At 49.4% G+C, this 26,659-nt stretch overlaps 2 protein-coding genes across 2 annotated transcripts in view; both read left to right on the top strand.

Annotated features, from left to right (window-relative positions):
• The first annotated feature begins 903 nt into the window (after positions 1–903).
• LOC123054660 (chloroplastic lipocalin) lies at positions 904–3,065 on the top strand. The gene is made up of 5 exons (XM_044478470.1): positions 904–1,175; positions 1,479–1,617; positions 1,828–2,070; positions 2,246–2,536; positions 2,704–3,065. Exons 1-5 carry the CDS (start codon positions 919–921, stop codon positions 2,977–2,979), a joined length of 1,206 nt encoding a protein of 401 aa, XP_044334405.1. The 5' UTR covers positions 904–918; the 3' UTR covers positions 2,980–3,065.
• A 231-nt stretch (positions 3,066–3,296) lies between these two features.
• LOC123055968 (BTB/POZ and MATH domain-containing protein 2) overlaps positions 3,297–26,659 on the top strand; it is a 50,732-nt gene continuing 27,369 nt past the window's right edge. Inside the window, exons 1-3 of the mRNA XM_044479758.1 lie at positions 3,297–3,576; positions 19,797–19,945; positions 20,130–20,607. Coding sequence (XP_044335693.1) covers positions 3,392–3,576; positions 19,797–19,945; positions 20,130–20,607 — 812 coding nt within the window. The 5' untranslated portion in view covers positions 3,297–3,391. The remainder of the gene's footprint in view (positions 3,577–19,796; positions 19,946–20,129; positions 20,608–26,659) is intronic.

Here is a 26,659-nt window from a genome sequence, read left to right as displayed (position 1 = left end):
TCCCCCTCCATTCCTCTCTCCCTCCTCCATCTCCCCCAGCTTTGGGCCCTCCTCGCCGAACACCACGCCCGCCGGCCCCGGTGCAGGTCCGCCTCACTGAGCACCGCGGCCGCCGCCCCCTGTGCCGGCGCTGGGCTTGATGCGGAGGAGCAGGATCCAGCGGGGTACGCCGGTGGAGCCTCGCGCGGTGCCTTTTCTCCTCCCCCTTCCATTCCTCTCTCCCTCCTCCATCTCCCCCAGCCCTGGGCCTGCCTCGCCGAACACCACGCCCGCCATCCCCTGGTGCAGGTCTGCCTCACCGAGCACTGCGGCCGCCGCCCCCTGTGCCGGCGCTGGGCTTGATGCGGGGGAGGCGGGATCTGGAGGCGCGTCGCCGTGCTGGGGTGCGGGCCGCATTGCCAGGGGTGGTCTGGAGGCACGTCGCCGGGGCCGGTGCGCGTCCATGGAGGGGAAAGCGGTGGGTGGTTTGCTTGTGAGTGGGGTGGGTGGGGTGAGGAGTAGTGCGGCTGTAGAGGGACGAGACGTTCGGGACGACCTGCTGCTTTTCCGAACGAAAAAACAATGACGTGCCTGGTCAGACATGCTTCAAGATTCGTGATTTGATCCAATGGTCCATAGAAAGTTGGGTCCCAAATCCTAAAATACAGGCGTTCGGGAGTTATTGATTCGGTTGTTTTTTAGGGTGCAATTCTGCCCTCTACGAAGCTATATGGTATGCCTACCCTGGGAAAAAGAACTTTTTTTCGAGAAAAGGGAAAAAGAACTTTTTTTTAGACAAAAAGGGAAAAAGAACTGAGACACGTTGGAGCTACGTAGCGAGTCCAGCTAACTCGATGGGCCACTTACTGAGCTCGATACACACACGGAGAGGGCCCGGCGTTGGAGCGGACGTGGGGGCTGCCGATTGGGCGGCACCGGATGACGACGCTCCCCCGGCGGACCCGTACCGTCCGTCCACCGTCCGTCTTCCCCGAGCAAAGCTGCCAACGCCACCTGCCCACATCATGGGATGGTTGGAAAAAGGAAATCCACCGCGAAGCCAGGAACCCCAACAAAACGTCCCCCTCCGTCGACAACCCGACGCCGACGCCGACGCCCGGAGCCATGGCCCTCCTGCCGCTTCTGGGTTCCCCCTCCTTCCCGTTCCCGGCCTCGCGCCCTGCCCGCCCGTCCAGGTACTACCGCCGGCCACCAGTAGCAGCAGCGCGAGCTCCTTTCGCTTAGCTTCTTCGCTTTAACTGCTGGATGAATGGATCCGCCGCGACCAGATCAGGGCGGGGTTGCGGTCGCTGCAATGTGTGCTGCTTTTTGGATTTTGGATTGGTGTTGCTGCATTCTGTAGTCTGTACATGATACTACGAATTTCACATTCAGCAAATGATACACACATAGAAAAGTTTTAACAGCCCTCGGATTGGTCGCGGATTTCGGTTCCTAACAAACCTGTATGCTTCCTATACGATGCTGCTTCTTGGCAGGAGAAAATGTGGCCCTGCCGCGCGCATGAATTTCAGATGCTCCGCGGAAGAGAGAGCGCCGGTCAGGAACAGTGGGATATCCAAGCATGTCCTCTCTTGTCTTGCTGCGTCTCTCCTCTTCATCTCTCCACCTAGTCAGGTACTACCTGCGTATACCAACTTATCATCAGATCCAGTTAAGCTAGTTCAGAAAGACAACTCGGAGAGCAAATCTGCTTTGCCATTGCCAAACTGTCCATTTCAGCAAGAAAACCGCTATTCAGAGTCAGGAAAAAAAAACAGAGATAGTTAGTAAGGTTGCCAGTTGAGACCCGCGACATGGTATCGATGCGCTCTTCTTGTTGACCAGGCTGTTCCTGCAGACACCTTTGCCCGGCCCAGCTTGTGCCAGGTTGCGGTGGTGGCCGCCATCGACAAAGGCGCCGTCCCTCTCAAATTCGACGCCCCTTCCGATGATGCGATGATGATGATGACCAAGGGCATGACCGCCAAGAACTTCGATCCGGTTCGCTACTCCGGCAGGTGGTTCGAGGTGGCATCGCGCAAAGGCGGGTTCGCTGGTCAGGGGCAAGAGGACTGCCATTGTACTCAGGTACTGCAATGACAGCAGCCTCATACTGAACAATCTGAATTTTTTGTTGTTGTTGAGGAATACAGAATAGTAGTATGTATTATGTCTGAAAAATATAATGGCATCTCACTATCAAACTGGATTATTGTAAGCAAGCTGTTTGCATTGTATGATTGGAGAGTTGCTGGTGCTGCAGGGAGTGTATACATTTGATGAGAAGGCGGGCGCAATCAAGGTGGAGACATTCTGTGTCCATGGTTCACCTGACGGATACATCACCGGCATCCGGGGGAAGGTGCAATGCCTGTCTCAAGAAGACATGGCTGGTGCCGAGACTGATCTTGAGAGGGAGGAGATGATCAGCAGCAAGTGCTTTCTGCGCTTCCCGACACTCCCCTTCATACCCAAGCTACCCTATGATGTCCTCGCGACTGACTACGACAATTACGCCGTCGTGTCTGGAGCAAAGGACACCAGCTTTATTCAGGTGGGGAACTGAATTTCTTCGTGCTATAAACTACTCATGTCTGACCATCTCGGGAACATATAGCCATCTTAATGTAGATTCTAGAGTTTAGTACTTTGTGTTGCTGAAGTCACCTAACTATCTGATGCACTCGTGATCTGAAAATAATATGTCTGACACTGAACCAGATATACTCAAGAACACCAAACCCTGGACCGGAGTTCATCGAGAAGTACAAGTCATACGCCGCCGGCTTCGGCTACGACCCGAGCAAGATCAAGGACACGCCGCAGGACTGCGAGGTGTCCTCGGACCAGCTTGCGGAGATGATGTCCATGCCCGGGATGGACCAGGCCCTGACGAACCAGTTCCCGGACCTGAAGCTCAAGTCGTCGGTCGCGTTCGACCCGTTCACGAGCGTGACCCAGACCCTGAAGAAGCTCGCCGAAGTGTATTTCAAGTAAACACAAACTCATCCGCCGTTCCACTGATCGGTGTTTGCTTCTCTACGCCGAAGCTGCACTTTGATAAATATAAGTAGATCCCTTCAGTGGCTTCAGTCCGTCGAGAAACCATGAAAAATCATGCAGCAAACGTACATGGAAGCTAAAACTCGGAGAAGGTGCCCAAGTCGGAGCGCAACAGCAAGGGCGTACGTACCCAAGGAGGCGATGGTAGTACTAACTGGAGTAGAAGTCGGACAGCTAGGTGCGCCGGGAACGCAATTGGAGAAGGCTACGGCACACCTAGCTGGGATCATACATGAATCCCAATGATATATATCAGACAAGGAACACCAGGTAACATCCCGTGACTGGCGGAGGAGAGATCTTCGATCGATTCGATACTGGCCGGGAACACCTAGCCTCGTTCGCCATGGCTCACAACGCGGCCGCCGCAGTTGATCACGGCGAAGGCATCCGGACGTCGTCGAGGTGCGTCACGGAGGGCGCGACACACGATTTCGAGGTGACCAACTACCCGCTGCTCGAGGGCATGGGCGTCGGAACGTACATTAGCTCGAGCACGTTCACTGTCGGCGGCTACGACTGGAACGTCAGGTTTGTTGGGCTAAGTCCCTCCACATAGAGGTGTGTTGGCAGCCCAACATTAGCCCATAAGTCCAACACATGTCAGCCGTTAATTTTCGTCAACGGTTGAGAGTGCTTTCAAGAGAAGTGAAGCAAGGAGAAAATCCTAGTTACTCCATCTCTGCTGGTGGTCACAACTTGAGAGAGAGGAAGAAGAAGAAGCAGAGGTTCTGTCCAGATTTGCTGTATCTGACTAGACAGTGTTCAAGCTGGTGGTTAGAGGCTCAAACGTGCTTGGATCGAACCCAAACTTGGTGAGCTCGTTCCTTACTTTGAGTACTTCAATCTGGTTAGCTGGTTTGAAGATTAGGTCAGTGGAGCATCAGATTTGAGAGTGGTTTTGTCAGCTCTGACTGCTGCAGTTTCAGAACAGAGTAGTTTTGAGACGAACAGTTTGGGTAGGCAAACGATGTCGGATTGAGCTGAAATTTTGTGGGGATCGCAAGAACTCGTGTGTCTACTTATCTGCCAAATTTGGTGTTGTTTGGTTCAGTGGTTTAAGAGCAGTTTGCAAAACACTGAAGGGTACAGAAGCCGTGTAAACTCTGCTTTGCTGAAATCTTGCTTCTTGTGGTTATTGTTGCTATTGCCGGTTGGCAACGTGGAGAGTGTGTTGTAAATCTCTCTGGAGGTTCTAGAGCAGACTTTGTACTCATCATTCTCATAGTGAAGTTGCGTGGACCGGTCGGTCCACAGCCGTGTTTTTTTATTCCTTAAGTTGAGGAGGTTTTTCCACGTTAAATTCTGTGTCACATGTGCATGTTGTTTGTGTTATTCCGCTGCTACTTGTTGGTTGAAGCTGTCCTTAAAGTTCATCACAAGTGGAGGGGGCTGTGTAGTGTGCATATTTGTCGTGTCGGTGAATTTGTGCAGAGTATTATTGTTGTCCAGCCCCAGCAAAGTGGTATCAGAGCCTTGGTTTGCTTGTACAAATTGCTGAATTTCTTGTGGTGAAAGATGGAAGTGAATACCAGCAGGATGATATCTTTGAATGGTACAAATTATCAAGCATGGAAGGGCAAGGTGGAGGACTTGTTGTACTCCCTCCATTCCCTTATAGAAGGCCACAATCAAAAATACATTTTGCATCAATACAAGGCCACCAATAGTAATCGATGCAAAAATTAATGATTTTTCGTTGTACTAGCAACTTTTTAATACTTAGAGCATCTCCAGCCGGCCCCCCAGGAAGCCTCCCCAAGGCACTTTTTGGACGCCGGCGGGCAAAAAACGCCCCACTCGGGCCCCAGAGACATGTTTTTCGCCGGATTTCACAAGATTTACGGCCGGCGCTACCACCCCAAACCCAGCCCCCCGGGGGGCAGCTGGGACGCTGGCAGATGACTTTTGCATGCACAGGGCCACTCGTCAGCCCCTCTCTCTCCCCTCTCTCTCTCTCCTCTCTCCTCCCCTTTCTTTATTTTCTTTCTCCTCTCCTCTCCCTTTCCTTCCACACAGCGCGCATGGCCGGGGCAGGGCTCGCGAACCATCTCCTTCCTCCTCGCTTGGGCGCCATGGCCACCACCCTCGCAAGATCCAGCCCATCTCCGCCGCGTCCGCCGAGTGGGCGTTCCGGCGGACCCGGTCGGCGCCGTCGCTCGCCGCCGAGTACGCGGGCGGCCCGCTCAAGCGCTGGTGGGACGGGCGCCATGCGCCAGGTCCAGAAGCCATGGCTGGTCGAGTTGCTCGACACGCCCGGTAGGCCGTGCTGGCCCTGCTCCTGCCGCAGCCCAGGGCGGAGCGCCTGGTCTCCGGCGAAGGGGATGGAGTCCACGCTGTTGTCCGTGGCGGCGAGCAGCGCCGTGGCGAGGGCGGCGAGTAGGAGGACCGAGGGCGGAGGCGGCGAGCGGCAGGCAAGCCGAAGGCGGCCTGCCCTGCGGTGACGAGTGGATAAGTGTGTGGGGGGCAACGAGTGGACATTTTCTCGTCCCTAGTGAAAAAAATTCGCCGGCAGCCCCCCAGGCGGCGAAAAAATGCCTCCTGGGGGGCTCAACGGCTGGAGATGCTCTTACATGCATGTAGTCATAATGACACTCAGCCACTTCCTTTCCATTCATTCGTTGCATGCTTATGGTGTATTAATGATCTCGCTTAACGAAAAGAAAAGTTGACTTGCAAAGCAGTCATTAAATTTTATCTTAGTACCTATAATATGAGTTTGTGGCCTTGTATAAGGGAATGGAGGGAGTATGTGAAAGAATACTGGAAGCCAGTGTTCTCCACTGAGATGCCGGAGGGCATTGACGAAGGTCAGTGGAAGGTACTTCATCGCCAAGCTTGTGGGTTTATTCGGCAATGGGTCGATGACAATGTTTTGAACCATATCATTGATGAGACACATGCACGCACCTTATGGCAGAAATTGGAAGAGTTATTTGCCCGAAAAGAAGGTAAAAACAAGATGTTCTTGATCAAACAATTGATGTGCTTGAGGTACAAAGAGGGCATTCTAATTGCAGATCATGTGAATACATTTCAATGCATTATAAATCAGCTTTCTTCAATGCGAATAACATTTGAAGAGGAAGTGACAGCTTTGCTGCTGCTAGGCTCATTACCGGACAGCTGGGAGACCTTTAAGGTCACGGTTTGCAATTCAACACCTAATGGAGTTGTCACTTGGAATCTTGTGAAAACCAGGGTACTAAATGAAGAGTCCAGAAAGGTGGCTGAAGCTAGTTCTTCCTCACATTTAGAGGTGTTGGTCACTCAGTCCAGGGTGAGAAGCAAGAGTAGAGGTCCAGGTAAAGGGGCAGAAAGAGGTAGGAGCAAATCTAAAAGTAAGTATGCTGATTATGAGTGCCATCACTGCCATCAGAAGGGCCACATTAAGTGGCAATGTGACAAGTGGAAGAAAGACAAAAAGAAAACGAAGAAGCAAGATCAGAAGCTAGTTGACAGTGATAGTGACATAGAGGGCAACCGAGTTACTGCAGTAGAAGAGGACATCATGCTTGTTATGCATGAAGAAAATGAGGGCAGATTTGGTTCCACTGTTGAGGAGAAGATCACTGTTGTTTCTGATGAAACCGTCAACCTTGTGGATGGTGACGAGATGATTTGGATACCGGACAGCGGTGCTACTATTCATGCTACATCTTGCAGAGAGCTCTTCACTAACTATATATAAGGTGATTTTGGTGTTGTGAAGATGGGAAACAATGATAGAGCAGCCATCATTGGAAAAGGAGATGTGCATTTGGAGACCGCAAATGGTACAAGGTTAGTCCTCAAATCCGTGAGGCATGTTGAGGCACTTCGTCTCAATATTATCTCAGTTGGTTTGCTTGATGGAGATGATTACTTGAGCAGTTTTGGAAAAGGGCAGTACAAGCTCACCAAAGGCAACATGATTGTTGCAAGAGGTAAAATGGTCTCAGTGTTGTATCATGTTCATGCTAAGCTCTTTAGTGCTTCTGTCAATGCACTAGAGAAGGATGATCATTGTGCTCTATGGCACAAGAGACTTCGGCACATGAGTGAGAAGGGGATGACAGTGCTAGTGAAGAAAAAATTGTTGAAGGGTGTGAAAGGAGTTCACATCAAGAAATGCTCAGATTGTCTAGCAGGGAAGCAACACCGAGTTTCCTTCAAAACTCTACCTCCTCACAAGAAGCCTGAGAAGCTGGACTTGATATATTCCGATGTTTGCAAAATGTCGGTAAGATCTCTTGGTGGTGCTAAGTACTTTGTGACCTTTATTGATGACTTTTCCAAGAAAGTTCGGGCCTTCACTTTGAGAACCAAAGATCAAGTACTAGGTGTATTCAAGCAATTTCAAGCCTCAGTTGAGAGAGAAACTGAGAAGAAGATCAAGTGCATACACACTGATAATGGAGGAGATTACATTGGGCCATTTGATGCATATTGCAAGGAGCAATGTATTAGGCATCAATTTACTCCCTCGAAGACACCACAGCTGAATGGTCTTGCTGAGAGGATGAACAGGACAATTGTGGAGAGAGTTAGATGCTTGTTGTCAAGTGCAAAGCTACGTAAACACTTTTGGGGTGAGGCTTTGATGACTGCAGTTTATCTTATTAATCTCTCACCAAGTTATCCTTTGCAGGGAGATGTTCCTAATAGGGTCTGGTGTGACAAGGACGTCTCATATGACCACCTGAAGGTTTTTGGGTGCAAGGCCTTTGTTCATATTTCTCAAGATGAAAGGTCAAAGCTTGATTCGAAGACACGACAATGTATCTTTCTTGGCTATGGTGGTGATGAGTTTGGCTACAAGCTGTTTGACCCTGTAGCAAGGAAAGTTGTGAGAAGTCGTGCTGTTGTGTTTGTTGAAGACCAAACAATTGAGGATATTATGAAGACAAAAGGGCAGGTTCCTCCTCAGCAGCAGCAAGACATGATTGATTCTGACCCAGTTCCTGCAGCTCCAGCTCCTGTGCAAGTTGAAGTAGACGCAGAAGATGTACAAGATGATGTACATGGTGGTGCAGGTGAAGAAGAAGATGCTCCCCAGCAGCATCAAGAGTATGATGCTGAAGTTGATGATTCGGATCAGCAGGAAGCACCAGCACCAGAAAGTCTACCAGCTGCTCCAGTCAGAAGATTCAACAGGGGTCGAATTCCTTCCAGCAGGTATCCCTCAGATCAATACGTGGTGTTATTATCTGACGGTTCAGAACCTGAATGCTTTGCAGATGCAATAGAAGATGAGCACAAGGAGTGGAAAAGTGCTATGCAAGAAGAGATGGATTCCTTGCATAAGAATCATACTTATGAGTTGGTGAAGTTGCCCAAGGGCAAGAAAATTTTGAAGAACAAGTGGGTCTACAGAATCAAGCAAGAAGAGCACACATCACATCCAAGGTACAAGGCCAGTCTAGTTATAAAAGGATTCGGCCAGAGAAAAGGCATTGACTATGATGAGATCTTTTCTCCGGTTGTGAAGATGACATCCATAAGAGTAACCCTTGGCATGGCAGCAAGTCTTAACTTGGAGGTTGAGCAAATGGATGTGAAGACTGCATTCCTTCATGGTGAGTTGGAGGAAGAAATATACATGGAGCAACCTGAGGGGTTTATTGTGAAAGGTAAAGAAGACTATGTGTGCAAGCTGAAGAAAAGTCTCTATGGCCTGAAACAAGCACCAAGACAATGGTACATGAAGTTTGAAACTGTCATGGGGGAGCAAGGCTACAAGAAGTGTAGCTCAGACCATTGTGTGTTTATTCAGAGGTTCTCAGGTGATGATTTCATCATATTATTGCTCTATGTTGATGATATCCTGATTGTTGGCAAGAATGTCTCTAGGATTGCTAAGTTGAAGAAGGAGTTGAGCAAATGTTTTGCTATGAAAGACTTAGGTCCAGCAAAGAACATTCTCGGAATGAGAATTGAGCGAGACAGAAATTGCAACAAGTTGTACTTGTCTCAAGAGAAGTGTTGTAGGGTGAAACCCTAGAGGGGATCTTTTCACACTTGGAGGGGGGAAAGAGGAAGAACACTCAAGAACACAAGACACAAATCACTCAAACAAACCCAAATATCACATCCACTAGAGTAGCATACATGAGATCCACAAGATTACAAGAACAATTCAAGGAAAATAGCACTAGGTAAGTTCTTCCCACTAGGTGAGGTCTTGATCTTGATGTCCTCCAAGAGGAGGGCTTGATAATCCCAAGGATTCTTCCCAAAGAGGGGTCTTGATCTCCAAGAGGAGGAGGATACAAGGAGCAAAGCTCTCTTTGGTGTTCTAAAATACTTTGCTAACCCTAGAAAGGAGGTGGAGGTGGTCTATTTATAGTCTAAGCCACGAAGGGGTAAGTGGGAGAGGGATACAAGGCCAAAGGCCCACGGCTACGCAGAGGCAGAGCGGTAGTACCGGAACTCGGGCGGTAGTACCGCTTATAAGCGGTAGTGCCGCTTGGACTGGGCGGTAGTACCGGACCCGGGTCGCTCGAGCACAGGAGTTTGTCGGGCTGAGCGGCAGTAGAGCGGACGTTCAGTGGTAGTGCCGCTTGGATGGTCTTAGCGGTAGTATTGCTTATAGGCGGTAGTACCACTCGTTCCAGGTCTTCTTCCACCTTCTCGTTCTTCTCTTCTCTCCCTTGCTCCATGGATGCTCGAGTCTCCGTCTTCTCCTTCTCACGATCAACTTCCTTGTACCTAAGAATGAAAAATGTTTCCGATTGAGGTAGAACCCAATTCTCGCGGGAATCCAAACGAGACTCAAATAGGAAGGAGTTCACCTCGTTCTCGATGTTGCGTGCACGTGCTCTTGTCATTGGCCCTCTTGGTGCTTGCGGTGGTGATGGAGTGACAGTGCGGGTAGTTGAGGGATGCTCCGCATCATCTCCCCCCCCCCTTGGGAGAGATCCGCCCACGGATCGTTCTCTTCATCACCATGGTACTTGGCCAAGTCTTTGACGTTGAAGATGTCACTTACGTTGTACTTGTCATGTGGGATGTCGACCTTGTAGGCGTTGTCGTTGTAGCGTGCTAGCACCTTGAATGGTCCGTCAGCTCCCGGGAGTAGCTTGGACTTGCATTCCTTGGGGAAACGGTCCTTGCGGAGATGTATCCATACTTGATCACCCGGTTGGAACACCATCGGAGACTTGTTGAGGTTGAGCTTGGAGGCGAGTCGTTGTACTTGGCGCTCGATCGTGGAACGTGTTTCTTCATGCATCTTCTTGAGGTAGGTGGCTCTTGCACGTGCGTCCAAGTTTGCTCGTTCTTGAAGCGGTAGAGGAAGGATGTCCAACGGTGACAATGGGTTGAAGCCGTAGACAACCTCGAAGGGGGACTTGCCGGTTGTAGAGTGTCTTGCGCGGTTGTAGGCGTACTCGGCAATGGGTAGGCACTCCTCCCACTCCTTGATGTTCTTCTTTATCAACACGCGCAGGAGAGTTGCAAGCGTTCGATTTCTTACTTCCATTTGGCCATCGGTTTGTGGGTGGTACGCCGTGGAGAAGAGTAGCTTGATTCCGAGCTTGGCGCATAGCGTCTTCCAAAAGTAGCTTAAGAACTTGACGTCTCGATCTGACACAATTGTCTTTGGCACACCGTGCAATCTCAAGATTTCCCTACAAAAGAGATTGGCAACATGTGAAGCATCGTCTATCTTATTGCATGGGATAAAATGAGCCATTTTAGAGAATCGGTCCACAACAACAAATATGGAGTCCTTGCCATTTTGAGTCCTAGGTAATCCAAGCACAAAATCCATGCTAATATCTTCCCAAGGTTGATGTGGAATAGGTAAAGGCATATGTAAACCACGGGATTGAGATTGTGACTTAGCTTTGCAACATGTGGAGCACCGGTTGGTGAAACGGGCGACATCGCGACACATCTTGGGCCAAAAATAGTTCTTGGAGAGCGTGGCATAAGTCTTGTCGCGGCCAAAGTGTCCCATGAGTCCACCTCCATGAGCCTCTTGCAAAAGTAACAAACGAAGAGAAGACTCGGGAATGCATAGTTTGTTAGCTCTCATAAGATAACCGTCTTTGATATAATATCTTTCCCAAGAAGTATGCGTCACACACTTAGCATAAGGAGTAGCAAAAGTCACATCATGCTCATATAAATCTTTGATATGATCAAATCCAACAACATTCAATTCAAGTTGAGTAAGTAACATGCATTTGCGTGAAAGGGCATCCGCCACGACATTCTCTTTGCCCTTAATGTACTTGATCACATAGGGGAAAGATTCAATAAATTCACTCCATTTAGCATGTCGTTTATTCAACTTGGTTTGAACTTTAAGGTACTTAAGTGTTTCATGATCGGTATGTATGACAAACTCATGCGGTCTAAGATAATGTTCCCAAGTATGCAACACACACACACTAAAGCATACAATTCTTTATCATAGATGGGGTAGTTAAGTTGAGCGCCGGAGAGTTTTTCACTAAAATATGCAATAGCTCGCTTTTCTTGCATCAAAACTCCGCCAATTCCATTACCACTAGCATCACAATGGACTTCAAAAGTTTTGTCAAAGTTAGGCAAGCAAGAATCGAAGCATGAGTAAGCAAGGATTTGAGCTCATCAAAAGCGGTTGATTGGAAGGGTCCCCAAACAAAGGGTGCATTTTTCTTACTCAAGGCATGCAAAGGTGCGGCAATAGAGCTAAAATCTTTCACAAATCGACGATAGAAACCCGCAAGGCCAAGAAAACTACGCACTTGTTGCAAATTAGTGGGTTGTGGCCAAGTTTTAATTGCTTCAATTTTAGACTCATCAACATGAACACCCTTTGAGGAAACAACGAAACCCAAGAAAACAAGCTTGTCAACTCCAAAAGTGCACTTTTTCATGTTCGCATAAAGACGTTCTTTGCGAAGAGTTTGCAAAACAGCCCGAACATGCTTTATATGATCTTTGATGGATTTGCTAAAAACAAGTATGTTGTCGAAGTAGACCACAACAAACACTCCAATGTAAGGACGAAGCACAAAATGCATAAGACACATGAAAGTACCGGGAGCTTCCGATAAACCCATAGGCATAACCAACCACTCGTACAAGCCAAATTTAGTTTTGAAAGCGGTTTTCCATTCATCACCTTCTTGTATGCGGATTTGATAGTAGCCACTTTTAGGATCAATTTTTGAGAAAATAGTAGCACCGCTAAGTTCATCTAGCATATTGTCAAGTCTAGGTATGGGATGCCTATAACAAACGGTGATAGCATTGATGGGTCTACAATCGGAGCACATGCGAAAACTACCATCTTGCTTGGGTACAAGTATAACTGGAACGACACAAGGGCTTAAGCTTTCAAGTACATGGCCGTTGTCGATGAGTGACCCTGCACTTTTCACTCATACATCTGACCGCGGTCGTACCTTGCTTCTTCTCTATGTTGATGATATGTTGATCACTGGAGATGATCAGAAGTACATTGCTTTTGTGAAGAAAAAGTTGAGTGAGCAATTCAAGATGTCAGATTGATTTTCTCTCAGTTATTTTCTGGGAATTGAGGTTGATCAAACTAATGATGGTTACTATCTCTCTCAGCATCGCTATACTCAGGATTTGATCTCACGCTCAGGTCTTACTGATACACACACTGCCGCTACACCCATGGAGCTCCATCTCCAATTGCGCCCTAGTGATGGTACTCCTCTTGAGGGATACCACTCGCTATCGTCATCTTGTAGGCAGCCTTGTACTTGCCGTTGGATCTCCTTAGTTTCTTCCGGGTTGACGCGGTAGGGAGCCTTGTTCGGGAGTGGCGCCCCGGGGATGAGGTCGATCCTATGTTCAATGCCACATAGAGGAGGGAGACCGGGAGGTAGCTCATCGGGAAAGACATCCTCGAATTCCTGCAACAAATTAGAAAACACTAGAGGAAGAGGATTAGGAGTGTTAGTTTTAGCCACCTCATCTTTGCATAGGAGGACAAAGTGGATGAGACTCGATGGGTTCTCACACACTTCTCTCATCTCTCTTTTTGTGGCGAGGAGGACTAAGTTTTTCTCTCTTGGCGAAGAGGCGCTCAATTTTGGCTTGTGGCTCTCACTTTCTTTTTGGTGGTTCACTCTCTCACTAGGATCTCCACGATGGGTGGATGCTTGCTTATCGGCGAGCACTTGGCTTGGTGACATTGGTCGAAGCACATATTCCTTGCCTTCCATCTTGAAGCTATAGTGGTTGGTTCTTCCGTTGTGGAGGACTCCGCAATCGAATTGCCAAGGTCATCCCAAGAGAAGGTGGAACACCGACATAGGAACTACATCGCACTCCAAGGTGTCCTCGTAGGCGCCGATCTTGAAAGAAACTTGCACCGTATGTTCCACTTGGATAGTGCCAGAGTCGCTTAGCCATTGCACCTTGTAGGGACGAGGGTGCTTCTTCTTGACCAATTGGAGCTTGGAACATAGCTCTTCACTTGCCAAGTTGTGACAACTTCCTCCGTCGATGATGACCTTCACGGAACGTCCGTTGACATCGGCCTTTGTGTGGAAGATGTGGCACCGTTGGTCTTCCTCTTGATGGTGTTGGAGCGTCAAGACCTTGGAGACCACGAGAGAGGGACTTGAATCGTTGTCACAAAACACTTGATCGTCTTCATCTTCGTTCACGCGCCGGTGCATGGCCACGTGCTCAATGGCTTCCATTTCTTTGTCGCTCATCGAGTCATATGTGCCATCATCGTTGAAGATCATTGTTCGCTTGTTGGTGCATTCGAAGGATTTGTGACCTCGGCCACCACATGTGAAGCACTTGAATGAACTTGTCTTGACGATGTCGTTTGGTGGCGCCGAAGAGGAAGGAGTCTTGGATTTGTAGGTGCTTGCCGGAGGACGAGTCGAGGAGGGCGTAGCTTGTTTGGAACTTGACTTGTCGCCGGTAGTTGGTGATGCTCTAGTTGAGGAAGGAGGTGCCGAAGTCGCGGGAGCTTGAGAGTAGGAGCCGTAGGTCTTGGACGAGTACTTGGCATATTTGAAGTCATCTTGGACTTGTCGCTCGGCCTTGGTCGCTTGATGAACTAGCTCGAGAAGGTTTGAGTATGGTTGGAAGTCGGCAATCCGCTTGATTGGGTGGTTGAGGCCGTTCAAGAAGCGTGCCATTGTTTGCTCGTCGTCTTCCTTGACATTGGCTTGTATCATGGCAATCTCCATTTCTTGGTAGTATTCTTGCACCGTCTTCGTGCCTTGTTTGAGGAGTTGCAACTTCTTGAAGAGATTACGGGTGTAGTGTGTAGGCACGAATCGAGCTCTCATGACATCGTTCATTTCCGTCCAAGTTGTGATTGGTGGTTCGCCTCTTGTATGTCGTCGCTCGATCACTTGTTCCCACCAAATGAGGACGTAGTCTTGAAACTCGAGGGAGGCCATGGCAATCTTCTTTTCCTCGTCGTAGTTGTGAAGACGGAATATCTTGTCCACCTTCAAGGCCCATGAGAGATACTCTTCGGGATCATTGCTTCCGGAGAACTTGGGCATGGTGAACTTAAGCTTGCCGTAGCGGAGTTCTTCATCGAAGTAGCGGTTTTGATGTCGCTCTTGCCGTGGAGGAAGGTCCTCAAATGCTCGTTCCTCGAGATGCCGCTCTTGGCGTGGAGGAGGGTCTTGAAGCACTTGATTCTCTTGATGTCGTTCTTGGCGTGGAGGAGGACAAGGGATATGCGCTTGGTTGCGCCTTTCTTGTAGTTCTTTGCGATGCACGGCTTCTTCTTGTATCTCCCGACGAAGAGCTTCATCTTGCTCGCGTGCTTCCCGACCGCGTTGGGCAACGGCACGTGTGGAATCTCAGAGTGCATCTAGGGCCGCTTGAGCTTGAACTTCTAGCCGTAGTTGTTGTTGTTGAAGTGCTTCGGCATCTTGCTCCTCTTGGTGTAGGCGCGCTTGTTCCTCTTGTTCTTGATAGATGGCATCTTCGTCTTGAGGTTGTTGCCGTGGCACTTGTGTAGGCATTTGCTCTTGCTCCCTTGGTAGTTGCGCTTGTTCTCGCGCCCTTTCACGTGCTCGAACTCGGTCTTGTAAGCCATTGCCATGGAATGGATTTTCTTGAGAATGGCGATCTTGGGGAGCATCACGTCGAGGGGCTCGAGCTCGGGAGGACTTGTATCATAAGATGAGTAGTCCGAAGAGTGTCGACTTGAGCGGTGGCTTGAGTGGCGTCGTCTTGTTGAAGTAGACGAGGAAGACGGGCGTCGCACGATCATGTTGCGGAGCTCTTCCATTTGTGTAGAGAACTTGTCGTCGATGTAGTCGTGGTTCCTTGCTTCCGCTTGACGAACGTCGGCGGCAAGTCGGTCAAGGCGTTCACCCAAGGCTTCACTTTCTTGATGGAGCGCTCGTTGCGCGGTGAAGAAGTGGCCCTTAGTGACGTAGTCGTGATCACCATCTCGCTCCACAAAAAGCGGGTTCGCCGACGAACTTGGCCTATCCATCATAACCAAGTGGGGTGAGTAGGAAAATGAGAGAACAATACCGAAGTTACCTTTTCGAGGATTGAGGATGTAACAAGTGTCACTCAATGTAATGCCACAATAGTAGAATTGGAACCGGGTTTGTTTCTCACACCTACAAGTAAAAGGCTTATGGAGGAGCTCGGTTGGGATGGAGGCAAAAATTTCAAGCAAATTGTTAGTCAAGATATTGAAAAGGTTGAGAAGGTTCACAAAAGTGCAAGTAAAGCAAATAGATCAAAGCCAAGAGTATCACTAGGAACACACACACGGAAGATAGATGGGATCCGCACAACCAAGGGTGAGCTCAAAATGTGTGACCACTGAAAATGCTCTTGTTGTGCGAATGCTAGAGAGACGCTAGCTCGATTGCTCAATTGGGTAAGATACGCTTGTGCACCCACCTATGAGAGAAACGTGTCGTCTTCAATCCCAACTATGCTATGTATGTGGTGACCAAGATGATATGCAAAATGGCTCAATGCTATTGCTTATGAACTCTTTGTGTCTCCTCTTTTGCTTAAAAGCTTTTCTTTCTTTCTCTTTTTTTCCCACTATGCTTGATGCTCGAGCCAAGTATGATATGAGACAAGTATGTAAGATATGCACGGGAGAGACTTATGGCACTAAGATGATAACACGATCACTACGGTGCATAAGAGCGTGGCCCGGCAATTCTCAACTCGCTAATCTCGATGGGTAAGCAACGCAAAAGGCTCGGGCTATCAATGCAAAAGCAAAGGTGAGTGTCGTCAAGGTTACCGTCCTTTCTTACGGTTAGCGGTGAAGATGACTCCGAGGCGATGATGTCGATGTCGAACGTCCCTAAGTAGCCGAAACACCTTAGGAGACTCGAATCACAACTCAAACAACCTCAAGTGCTATATGGAACAAAATGGGTTAGGTTGCGGTGGTCGGTGGTGGCTATGCGGATGATATGGTGGAGGGCCTAGGCAAACTTTCCAAATTTTGGAAACTTTGATGGAGTCAACTGATGGTGGTGGTATTTTTGTGGGAAGGGGGATGTCAATAGCTTCAAAACGAGCTAAAGAACGTCAAAAACGGACTCCGGATGAATTAGTTATGGCCAAAACGGTGAAACTCGGAACGCTGAAACTGGGAGGGGCGGTAGTACCGCTTGGAAGGGCAGTAGTACCGCTCGTGTCGGGTTTTTTTTCGCAAAATCTGGAGCTGGGAGGGGCGGTAGTGCCGCTCGGAAGGGCGGTAGTACCGCTTGGAGGTGCTAAGCGGTAGTACCGCTGGTGTCGGGAAAATTTGTAGATTGAATCGGGGCGCGGTTTTGGGGCGGAAAAGGATGATCTCGGTGGCAAAATTTGACGAAATTCGTGGAGGAAGGGTGGGGATTGATGGGGAGGGGCTAGATCCACTTTCCAAACATCAAATCCATGGACCAAAACAACCAAATCTCACAAGATCCAACAAATTGCAAGAAATTTTTTTTGGGGCTATTTTTTGTGGGGATTTTCGAAATTGGACGAAAAACAACAAAATCAAGCTAGCAAATGGGGGGATGGGACTCCAAGATGTGAATCAACCTTGCTCATGATACCAAGATGTTGTAGGGTGAAACCCTAGAGGGGATCTTTTCACACTTGGAGGGGGAAAGGGGAAGAACACTCAAGAACACAAGACACAAATCACTCAAACAAACCCAAATATCACATCCACTAGAGTAGCATTCATGAGAACCACAAGATTACAAGAACAATTCAAGGAAAATAGCACTAGGTAAGTTCTTCCCACTAGGTGAGGTCTTGATCTTGATCTCCTCCAAGAGGAGGGCTTGATAATCCCAAGGATTCTTCCTAAAGAGGGGTCTTGATCTCCAAGAGGAGGAGGATACAAGGAGCAAAGCTCTCTTTGGTGTTCTAAAATACGTTGCTAACCCTAGAAAGGAGGTGGAGGTGGTCTATTTATAGTCTAAGCCACGAAGGTGTAAGTGGGAGAGGGATACAAGACCAAAGGCCCGCGGCTGCTCACAGGCAGAGCGGTAGTACCGGAACTCGGGCGGTAGTACCGCTTGTAAGCGGTAGTGCCGCTTGGACTGGGCGGTAGTACCGGACCCGGGTCGCTCGAGCACAGGAGTTTGTCGGGTTGAGCGGCAGTAGAGCGGACGTTCGGCGGTAGTACCGCTTGGATGGTCTTAGCGGTACTACCGCTTATAGGCGGTAGTACCACTCGTTCCAGGTCTTCTTCCACCTTCTCGTTCTTCTCTTCTCTCCCTTGCTCCATGGATGCTCGAGTCTCCGTCTTCTCCTTCTCACGATCAACTTCCTCATACCTAAGAATGAACAATGTTTTCGATTGAGGTAGAACCCAATTCTCATGGGAATCCAAACGAGACTCAAATAGGAAGGAGTTTACCTCGTTCTCGATGTTGCGTGCACATGCTCTTGTCATTAGCCCTCTTGGTGCTTGCGGTGGTGATGGAGTGTTGGTGCGGGTAGTTGTGGGATGCTCCGCATCAAGAAGTATATTGAGAAGGTACTTCAGAAGTTCAGGATGGAAAATGCTAAAGTTGTGAGTTGTCCACTAGCAGCCCATTTCAAGTTGAGCAGAAAGCAAGGTCCTACCACTGATGAGCAGAAAAAGGAAATGCGTCATGTTCCTTATGCTTCAGCGGTTGGGAGTTTGATGTATGCTATGGTGTGTACAAGGCCTGACATTGCTCATGCAGTTAGTGATGTGAGCAGATTTATGTCTAATCTAGGAAGACCTCATTGGGAAGCCGTGAAGTGGATTTTGAGATATCTCCGGGGTAGCACAAATCTGAAACTTTGCTTTGGTGGTGGTGAAGCCAAGCTGATTGCTTTTTCAGATTCTAACATGGCTGGAGATGTTGACAGAAGGGATTCTACTTCAGGTTACTTGGTTACCTATGCAGGGGGAGCGGTGTCATGGCAAAGCAGGCTGCAGAAGTGTGTGGCACTGAATACAACTGAAGTTGAATTCATTGCGGTAACAGAGGCGAGCCAAGAGCTATTGTGGCTGAAATAGTTGGCTTGTGGGCTGGGTTTTAAGCAAGACAAGTATGTGTTGTTTTGTGACAACCAAAGTGCTATCCACTTGAGTAAGAATGCAAGATTTCATTCAAGGTCTAAGCATATAGAAGTCTGCTATCATTGGATTCGAGATGTGTTGTTTTCCAAGAAAATGCAACTTGAGAAGGTTCACACCGATGACAATGGGGCTGATATGTTGACTAAAGTGGTGACAAGGAAGAAACTTGAAGTATGCCGCCGGCTCGCTGGCATGGCTGCCGGAAGGCAGTGAGACCCTCCATGATGTAGGGAGGGGGAATTTGTTGGCCTAAGTCCCTCCACATGGAGGTGTGTTGGCAGCCCAACATCAGCCCATAAGTCCAACACATGTCAGCCGTTGATCTTTGCTGCATCCAACGGTTGAGAGTGCTTCCAAGAGAAGTGAAGCAAGGAGAAAACCCTAACCACTCCACCCCTGGTGGTGGTGGCTACCATTCGTGAGAGTGTGAGAGAATACACACAAGAGAAATCACAACCTGAGAGAGAGGAAGAAGAAGAAGCAGAGGTTCTGTCCAGATTTGCTGCATCTGACTAGACAATGTTCAAGCTGGTGGTTCGAGGCTCAAACGTGCTTGGATCGACCCCAAACTTGGTGAGCTCGTTCCTTACTTTGGGTACTTCGATCTGGTTAGCTGGTTTGAGGATTGGGTCAGTGGAGCATCAGATTTGAGAGTGGTTTTGTCAGCTCTGACTGCTGCAGTTTCAGAACAGAGTAGTTTTGGGAGACGAACAGTTTGGGTAGGCGAACGATGTCGGATTGAGCTAAAATTTTGAGGGGATCTCAAGAACTTGTGTGTCTACTTGTCTGCCAAATTTGGTGCTGTTTGGTTCAGCGGTTTAAGAGCACTTTGCAAAACACTGTTACAAAAGCTGTGTAAACTCTGCTTTGCTGAAATCTTGCTTCTTGTGGTTGTTGTTGCTGTTGCCAGTTGGCAACGTGGAGAGTGTGTTGTAAATCTCTCTAGAGGTTCTAGAGCAGACTTTGTACTCATCATTCTCATAGTGAAGTTGCGTGGACCGGTCGGTCCACAGCCGTGTTTTTTTACTCCACAAGTTGAGGAGGTTTTTCCATGTTAAATCATGTGTCACATGTGCATGTTGTTTGTGTTATTCCGCTGCTTACTTGTTGGTTGAAGCTGTCCTCAAAGTTCATCACAAGTGGAGGGGGCTGTGTAGTGTGCATATTTGCCATGTTAGTGAATTTGTGCAGCGCATTGTTGCTGTACAGCCCCAACAAGGTTCTACCCGAACGGAGACAGGAAGGACGCTGCCGGCCACGCGTCAGCCTTCTTGTGTTATCTCAGCCCGGTCAAGGACATGGTGATGACAAGCTTCACCTTAAGCATGTTGGACGATCAAGGCAACGTACAAGCAACTGCGCAGTTATCGGGGGGCCACCTTTTCTCCAGGGGAAGAAAATGATACCTGGGGCATTGGAAAATTCATGGAGATATCGAAGCTGAAATCGTCGTCACCTCACCTCCTAACGATAAGGTGCGTGCTCACTATGATCAAAGAACCACCCTCGGAGTGCAAGAGCAATCTTATTGTGGAGCCTCTGCCGAACCTGCCCGGACGCCTCCACCACGCCCTCAAGGATGGGAAGGGCGCAGACGTCACGCTCCTCGTGGGCGGCACGGAGTTTAGCGCACATAGGTTCATGCTTGCCGCACAGTCCCCGGTTTTCGACACTCAGCTCTTCGGTACGATGATGGATAAGAACACATCGTGCATGGAGATTGTTGACATGGAGCCGGCCATCTTCGAGATGCTTCTTCACTGCGTCTACACGGATTCACTGCAATCGTGCAGTGACGGTGATTACGATGCAGCCACACTGCAGCATTTGCTAGTCGCCGCGGTCCGGTACGGGCTGGACAGGTTGAAGGTGATGTTTGAAGGGAGGTTGTGCAAAAGCATCGACGAGGACACCATCATGAGTACATTGGCGCTAGCAAATCAGCACTCCTGCGAGCGGCTCAAGAATGCCTGCTTGGAGTTTTTATTGTCATTGCGGGAAGCCATTGTTGCAGTCATGAACACCGACGGGTTCCAACACCTAATGCACTACAAAAAAAGACACATCCGTGACATTTTGGGCCGAACGAATTTTTTTCTGTCATACATATGACACTTCTATGACGATAATTGTGACAAAACCGGTATCATCATAGATGTGGTGGGCTCCTACTTCTATGACAAAAAATCATGACAGAAAATGGGCTTTTCGTCCTGGGCGGGCCGGAGACGCAGCTGCATGACATTCTTTGGGCCGTCCATGATGGAAAAAACCATGGTAGAAGCGAGGGCGAGGAAAATTTCGGGGAGTTCCCGGTTACGGTGGGAGGTCGGGGGCCGAGCAATGCGCGTTTCTCTCATACACGTACGCGCGTGTGTGCGAGGCGTTGGCTCTAACTGAACCCGAGCAAGGCATTGGGCTCTAACTGAACCCGAGCGATTGCACTGCAGGCTACGCGTTACTGAACCCGAGCGATCGGTCGATGGCTGTTAACTGACCCCAATCGAGCAATTCCTTCGCTACTGCTGCTAACTGAAGCCGATCGATGCTGCCTCTGGATGAACAGTGAGCGTTGCTGGGGGGGTTTGGATGAACAGTTCCTGGTGGGGGTGGATGTACAGGACCCCGTGGTGTTGCCTCTGGATGAACAGGACCCCGATCGATCGAGCCGGTTGGGGCTGGATGAATAGGACCCCGTGGAGGGCAGGATGAACAGGACCACCCCGTGGAGGGCAGAATGAACAGTAGAGGGTGGAGGGCTGGATGAACAGTAGCCCGTGGAGGGGTGGTTGAACAGGAGCCCGTGGAGAGGGCTGGTTGAATAGTAGCCGGTGGAGTAGCGCGTGGTGGAGGCTGGATGAAGAGGAGCCCGTGGATGAACAGTCGCAGGTGGAGGCTCGAGGAGGTCGACAGTGGATGAACAGTAGCCCGTGGAGGCTGGAGGGGGTCAACGGTGGAGATGAACAGTATCCCGTGGAGTCCCGTTTTGTGGTACGCCACACCCCTCCCGATGAACAGGACCCCCGTTTCGACCGTAGCGCTCCAACACAAGTCCGTTTCCTCCGTTTTGCGGTACGCCACACCCCTCCCGATCAACAGGACCCCCGTTTCGACCATAGGAGGTCTGTTTCCTCCGTTTTGCAGTACGCCAGACCCCTCCCGATGAACAGGATCCCGTTTCAAACGTGGCCGGTCGAACACAAGGCCGTTTCCTCCGTTCTGCGGTACGCCAGGCCTCGTTTCCATCGGCTGTTCCGTCCAAGCCCTCCCGATGAACACGACGACGCATTCCGTTCCGACCCAGCCGGTTGGCTCCCCATGAACACGACGCGGCGCTGTTTCTCCGTTCCGACCCAGCCATGTACACGAGCCCTGGCCGTACGTATGCGCGAGTAGGCGTTCGAGACCCCGCCCGTATGTACACATACGTGGCCGTATTTTCTTTCTTGCACCCTAGCCGCTGTACGTATGTGTACATGCTACGTGCGTGCCTCTACTACGACACGTACGCGCCTCTACTACGACACGTGCGCGCCTCTACATCCACCAGTATATATGTACGTACACGTTCACGACCAGAATGACAACGCTACGTACGCTTCGACCAGGTGGGTCCCGACTGTCAGGCACTTCCTTGCGTGCGAAGATGTAGTTGGTGGGTCCCAGCAGTCAGGGGGAAACATTTTTCTCGTGAAATACAGTGGCCCATCCGGTGGGTCCCAGCTGTCAGGTGGAGGAATAATTATTTTCCGCGTAATAAGGAGGCACTTCCTTGCTGCGGCCGTGGACCCAGCTGTCAGCCTCTCCACGTACAGTCCACGTCCGATGGAAGTCGTTCCTTGACCACATTGACCACGCCGCGCCGAGAGCACCAGGGCGGTGGACGACGGCGAGGCCTAGGAAGGGGACGACGGGGAGCCGGGGAAGACGCGGCAGTGGAAGCCCGCGCGGAGAGGAGTACGAGGGTTCACTGGTTCGGCTGCGGTGTGAGGCTGCCGTCGCCGCAGGGCTTGGCCAGCGGTGGGAATAGTAGGGGGCGGTGAGGCCTCCGCGGCAGCACAGCCAGCCACGGAAGGCAGGAGCATGCTGCACGACCGGCGCTGCTTTGGGTGTCTGGAGCAAGAAGACCAGAGGTTGAAGAAGCACTACGGCCATTGGATGGACATCGTACGGTCACTGGAGCTAGAATCGTGCATATTGACTAAGTTGACGAAGCCCTCCGTCCCCGTCAACTTAGTAGGCCCACAAGTCAGCCTGCCACTATACTGGGTCCCAGCTAACAGGGGGAGTATTCATTTTTTTGTGCGTAATAAGGAGGCACTTCCTTGCGTGTGAAGATATAGCTGGTGGGTCCGAGCTGTCAGCGGCGGTAACGTTTTTTTCGCGAAATACAGAGGCCCTTTCGGTGGGTCCCTAATGTCAGGTGGAGGAATCATTATTTTGCGCGTAATAAGGAGGCATTTCCTTGCGTGCGGCCGTGGACCCAGCTGTCGGCCTCTCCACGTACAGTCCACTTCAGATGCATGTCGGTCGTTTACCACGTTGACCAGGCCGCGCCGAGAGCACCAGGGCGGTGGACGACGGCGAGGCCTAGAAAGGGAACGACACGGAGGCAGCGAAGACTCGGCAGTTGTTTCCCACGCGGAGGGGGTTACGACTGTACGAGGGTTTACTGGTTCCTCTGCCATCGCCGGAGAATAACAGCAGGTGTGGGTGAGTAGAGGGATGGCTAGGCCAGCGATGGGAGTACGGTGGGGCGGTGAGGCCTGCACGGTAGCACAGCCGGCCGCGGGGAGGAGGGAGCAGGCAGTCCCGCCGGCGCTTTTTTGAGCGGCTGGCGCAGGAAGAGCAGAGATTGAAGAAGCACGACGGCCGTTGGATGGACATCCAACAGTCAGTGCTTGTGCGTCAACCTTTTTTTAGGAAAGCCTTAAATCTGTGGAAAACAACATACAACCCATCTGCCATTATTTCTAATAATTTACAGCCCATTTGCTAATTATTAAGGTTTTTTTTGGAGCCCATATTCTTTTTGTTAGCATTACAGGCCATATTGTGGCCACGGTTAAAAAGTTATATGAAATTTTGCATATTTCGGTGCGGTCCGAACTGTTTTTAATCCCGAAATTTCGACTCACATTCAAACTGATTTTAAAAATAAATGTATATCAATATAAAATCAAACAAATTTTCCACGCATAAAAATTAATGTAATTTAAAATCTTGAAATGAAAAAAAGATATTTGAAACTAATTGCCTGTTTGATGTGTTTTAAAAATGTACAGCCCATTTCTCATTACCGATGGGCCATTTTCTCGGCCAGCCGAATGAAAGCTCTCCTCGTCTTGAAAGATTTGCAGCCCAACAGGCCTGACAAAGCGACTTACTTGGCAAATCATAAAAAAACTGGGATGTGGCCGTGGACCCAGCTGTCAGCCTCTCCACGTACAGTACTCTTCCTATGGAATGTCGTTGACCATGTTGACCACGCCGCGCCGAGAGCACCAAGGCGGTGGACGACAGCGAGGCCTAGGAAGGGGACGACGCGGAGCAGGGGAAGACGCGGCAGTGGATGCCCACGCGGAGAGGAGTACGAGGGTTCACTGGTTCGACTGCGGTGTAAGGCTGCCGTCGCCGCAGGGCCTGGCTAGCGGTGGGAGTAGTAGGGGGCGATGAGGCCTCAACGGCAGCACAGCCGACCACTGGAGGCAGGAGCAGGCGGTCTCCCCGGCGCTGGTTTGGGCGGCTGGTGCAAGAAGAGCAGCGATTGAAGAAGCATCAGGACCGTTCGATTCAAATCCAACGGTTACTGCTGCTAGAATCGTTTGTTGACTAAGTTGACAAGCCCTGCGTACGCGTCAACTTAGTAGGCCCATAGGTCAGCCTCCCAACCGGTGCGACCCAGATGTCAGTGGGAGGAATCATTTTTTTCGCGTAATAAGGAGGCAGTTGATTGCGTGCGGCCAGGCCAGCGGAGGGAGTAGGGTGGACCGGGGAAGCCTGCGCGGCATCATAGCGGGCCACATAAGGAGGGAGCAGGCAGTCCCGCCGGCGCTAGTTTAGGCGGCTGGAGCAGGAAGATCAGAGATTGAAGAAGCACGTCGGCTGTTGGATGGACATCCAACAGTCACTGCTGCTAGAATCGTGTGTTCACTGACAAAGCCTTGCGTAAACAAGTCAGCCTCGAAATCTGTGGCGTGTACAGCCCATTTGCTATTATTTTTTATAATTTTTACTCATTTTCTAATTTATATGGAATTTATTGCAGCCCGTTTTCCATTTTTAGAATTGCTGGCCATTTTCTAGTCAGTACCAGGGTCAAAAAATTAACTAAATATGTGGGAAATTTTGAAAAATCGCAAATTTTTGCTGGGGAACGAAATATTCTTAATCCAAAAATTAATAGCCATACTAAAACAAATTTAAAAATAAATTAGTACTATGTCATGTTAAATCCAATGAAATACGTATAAGATATCAATGAAGAACAAAAACAAAAAAAGAAACTTATATCCCATTTGGTATAAATTTTTTGGAATTTTCAACCCCTTTTGATATTACTTTTAACAGACATTGACCATACTCTTAAGCCAGGCCGGAATGCATCCCTCATCTTGAAAGATTTGCAGCCCAGTAATTCGGAGAAAACAAATAGGCCTAGCTTGGGTATTCTTCAAAAAGAAATACTGGGCTACCTATTTTCCCAAAGAACTGGTGCATGAGCATTTAGCTTTATTTATTTATTTATTTATTTATTAACTTATTTATGTTTAGGGGACCATGAGCATGTACCTGGGCCGGATTCATGTGAGAGCCTCCCTTCCAGTTAATTATGGGCTTCTCTATTGGGCCTTCATCAGTGGGCTGCATGTTATCAACAAGTGGAAAATGTGTTCCGTACGAAAAATTGTATGCGCTGTGTACGGTACGGGGCACTAAAGGATCGAACCGTGCAACGACTTCCAAAACATTGTGTTTGTCGTGCTAACAACACATTTATTCAACCAACAGACGAAATATACTACTGATTGTACATTGAAAACAGCAGCAGCAGCAACCAGGGCTGGGGGTGCAACAGAAGCAGTAAGTAGGCCAGAAGAGTGAAGACGCAGCTCTCTCTTCCAAACCAAACATCAGCCATCATTACAAAAGGGCTACCAAAAAAGAACAAGTGTATGCATCAAACTAAATAAAGATCCTACTACACCAAGTGTACGCATCTAACTAACTGGCTCAGTTAGACGTTACTATTTATTAAGCTGTGGAGATTGGCTGGCGGCTTGAACCAGATGGGTGCCTGACGGGGGAAACTCCAGCCAGCAGGTCGAAGTCTGATACTTGCGACCCTCTCTCCTACTTTGGGCTACAGAGCGTGGCGGCACATATCAGGGTATGGTGCATGCAGAGACGCATGGTACGTTGTGTACACACAGTTTTGCCTGATGAACGAAACCGCGCTGCCATCATGATCCTTGCCGTCGGTTATCTCCTGGTTAATCAGATAATTCAGTCCGACAAACAGAGAGCGTGTACCAAGGCTACTTACCAGCCTCCAGTCAAAAATTCCTGAAGGCCCAGAGAAGCTGGGATCCTGCTCAAAGACCTTGCAGTGACTGTGATTGTATTCCGCGAAACAACACGTCAGGTACGTGCGAACGATCATCAATCTTTCGCCGTCATCTGATCGAGCCAGGAACCACCTGCAACTGCCATGCCGCTTTTCTTTGAAAGGTTCTGGGATTAGGAAGGGTAGGGACACCAGGCGGCCTACAACATCATATCAAGTTGGAGTCAAATAAAAAAGGGCTCTTGATTTAGTCAATCATAAGAACAGCATGTTATGAGCATGAATATTTTTTCAGCAAATGTTGACAGTAATATAAGCAAGCCATCATGATATCATAGGAAAAGAACATACTGCTGTAACAGCCGTTTGTAGCGATGACTGGAGTAGGCCAGCAATACGTCCAGCCATAGAAGGAGTCGACAGCGTAAATGAAGCCCTTGTGTTCAATGGCATCAGAGAACCATGGAGGATGTATGATCCTGCGATGGATGTGCAGATTTATCCACTTACCGCAG

This window comes from Triticum aestivum, chromosome 2D, assembly GCF_018294505.1.
Source record: "Triticum aestivum cultivar Chinese Spring chromosome 2D, IWGSC CS RefSeq v2.1, whole genome shotgun sequence".
Lineage (NCBI taxonomy): Eukaryota > Viridiplantae > Streptophyta > Magnoliopsida > Poales > Poaceae > Triticum > Triticum aestivum.
The sequence above is the reverse complement of the archived record's forward strand: the minus strand, read 5'-3'. Positions and strand labels throughout refer to the sequence as shown.

What these genes read in the sequence shown, in the direction of transcription:
- LOC123054660 (XM_044478470.1), top strand. Translation starts at nt 919, where the DNA reads ATGACGACGCTCCCCCGGCGGACCCGTACCGTCCGTCCACCGTCCGTC. An exon ending in TCATCTCTCCACCTAGTCAG is followed by an intron (nt 1,618 to 1,827) that starts GTACTACCTGCG and finishes CTTGTTGACCAG; the next exon opens with GCTGTTCCTGCAGACACCTT. An exon ending in AGGACTGCCATTGTACTCAG is followed by an intron (nt 2,071 to 2,245) that starts GTACTGCAATGA and finishes CTGGTGCTGCAG; the next exon opens with GGAGTGTATACATTTGATGA.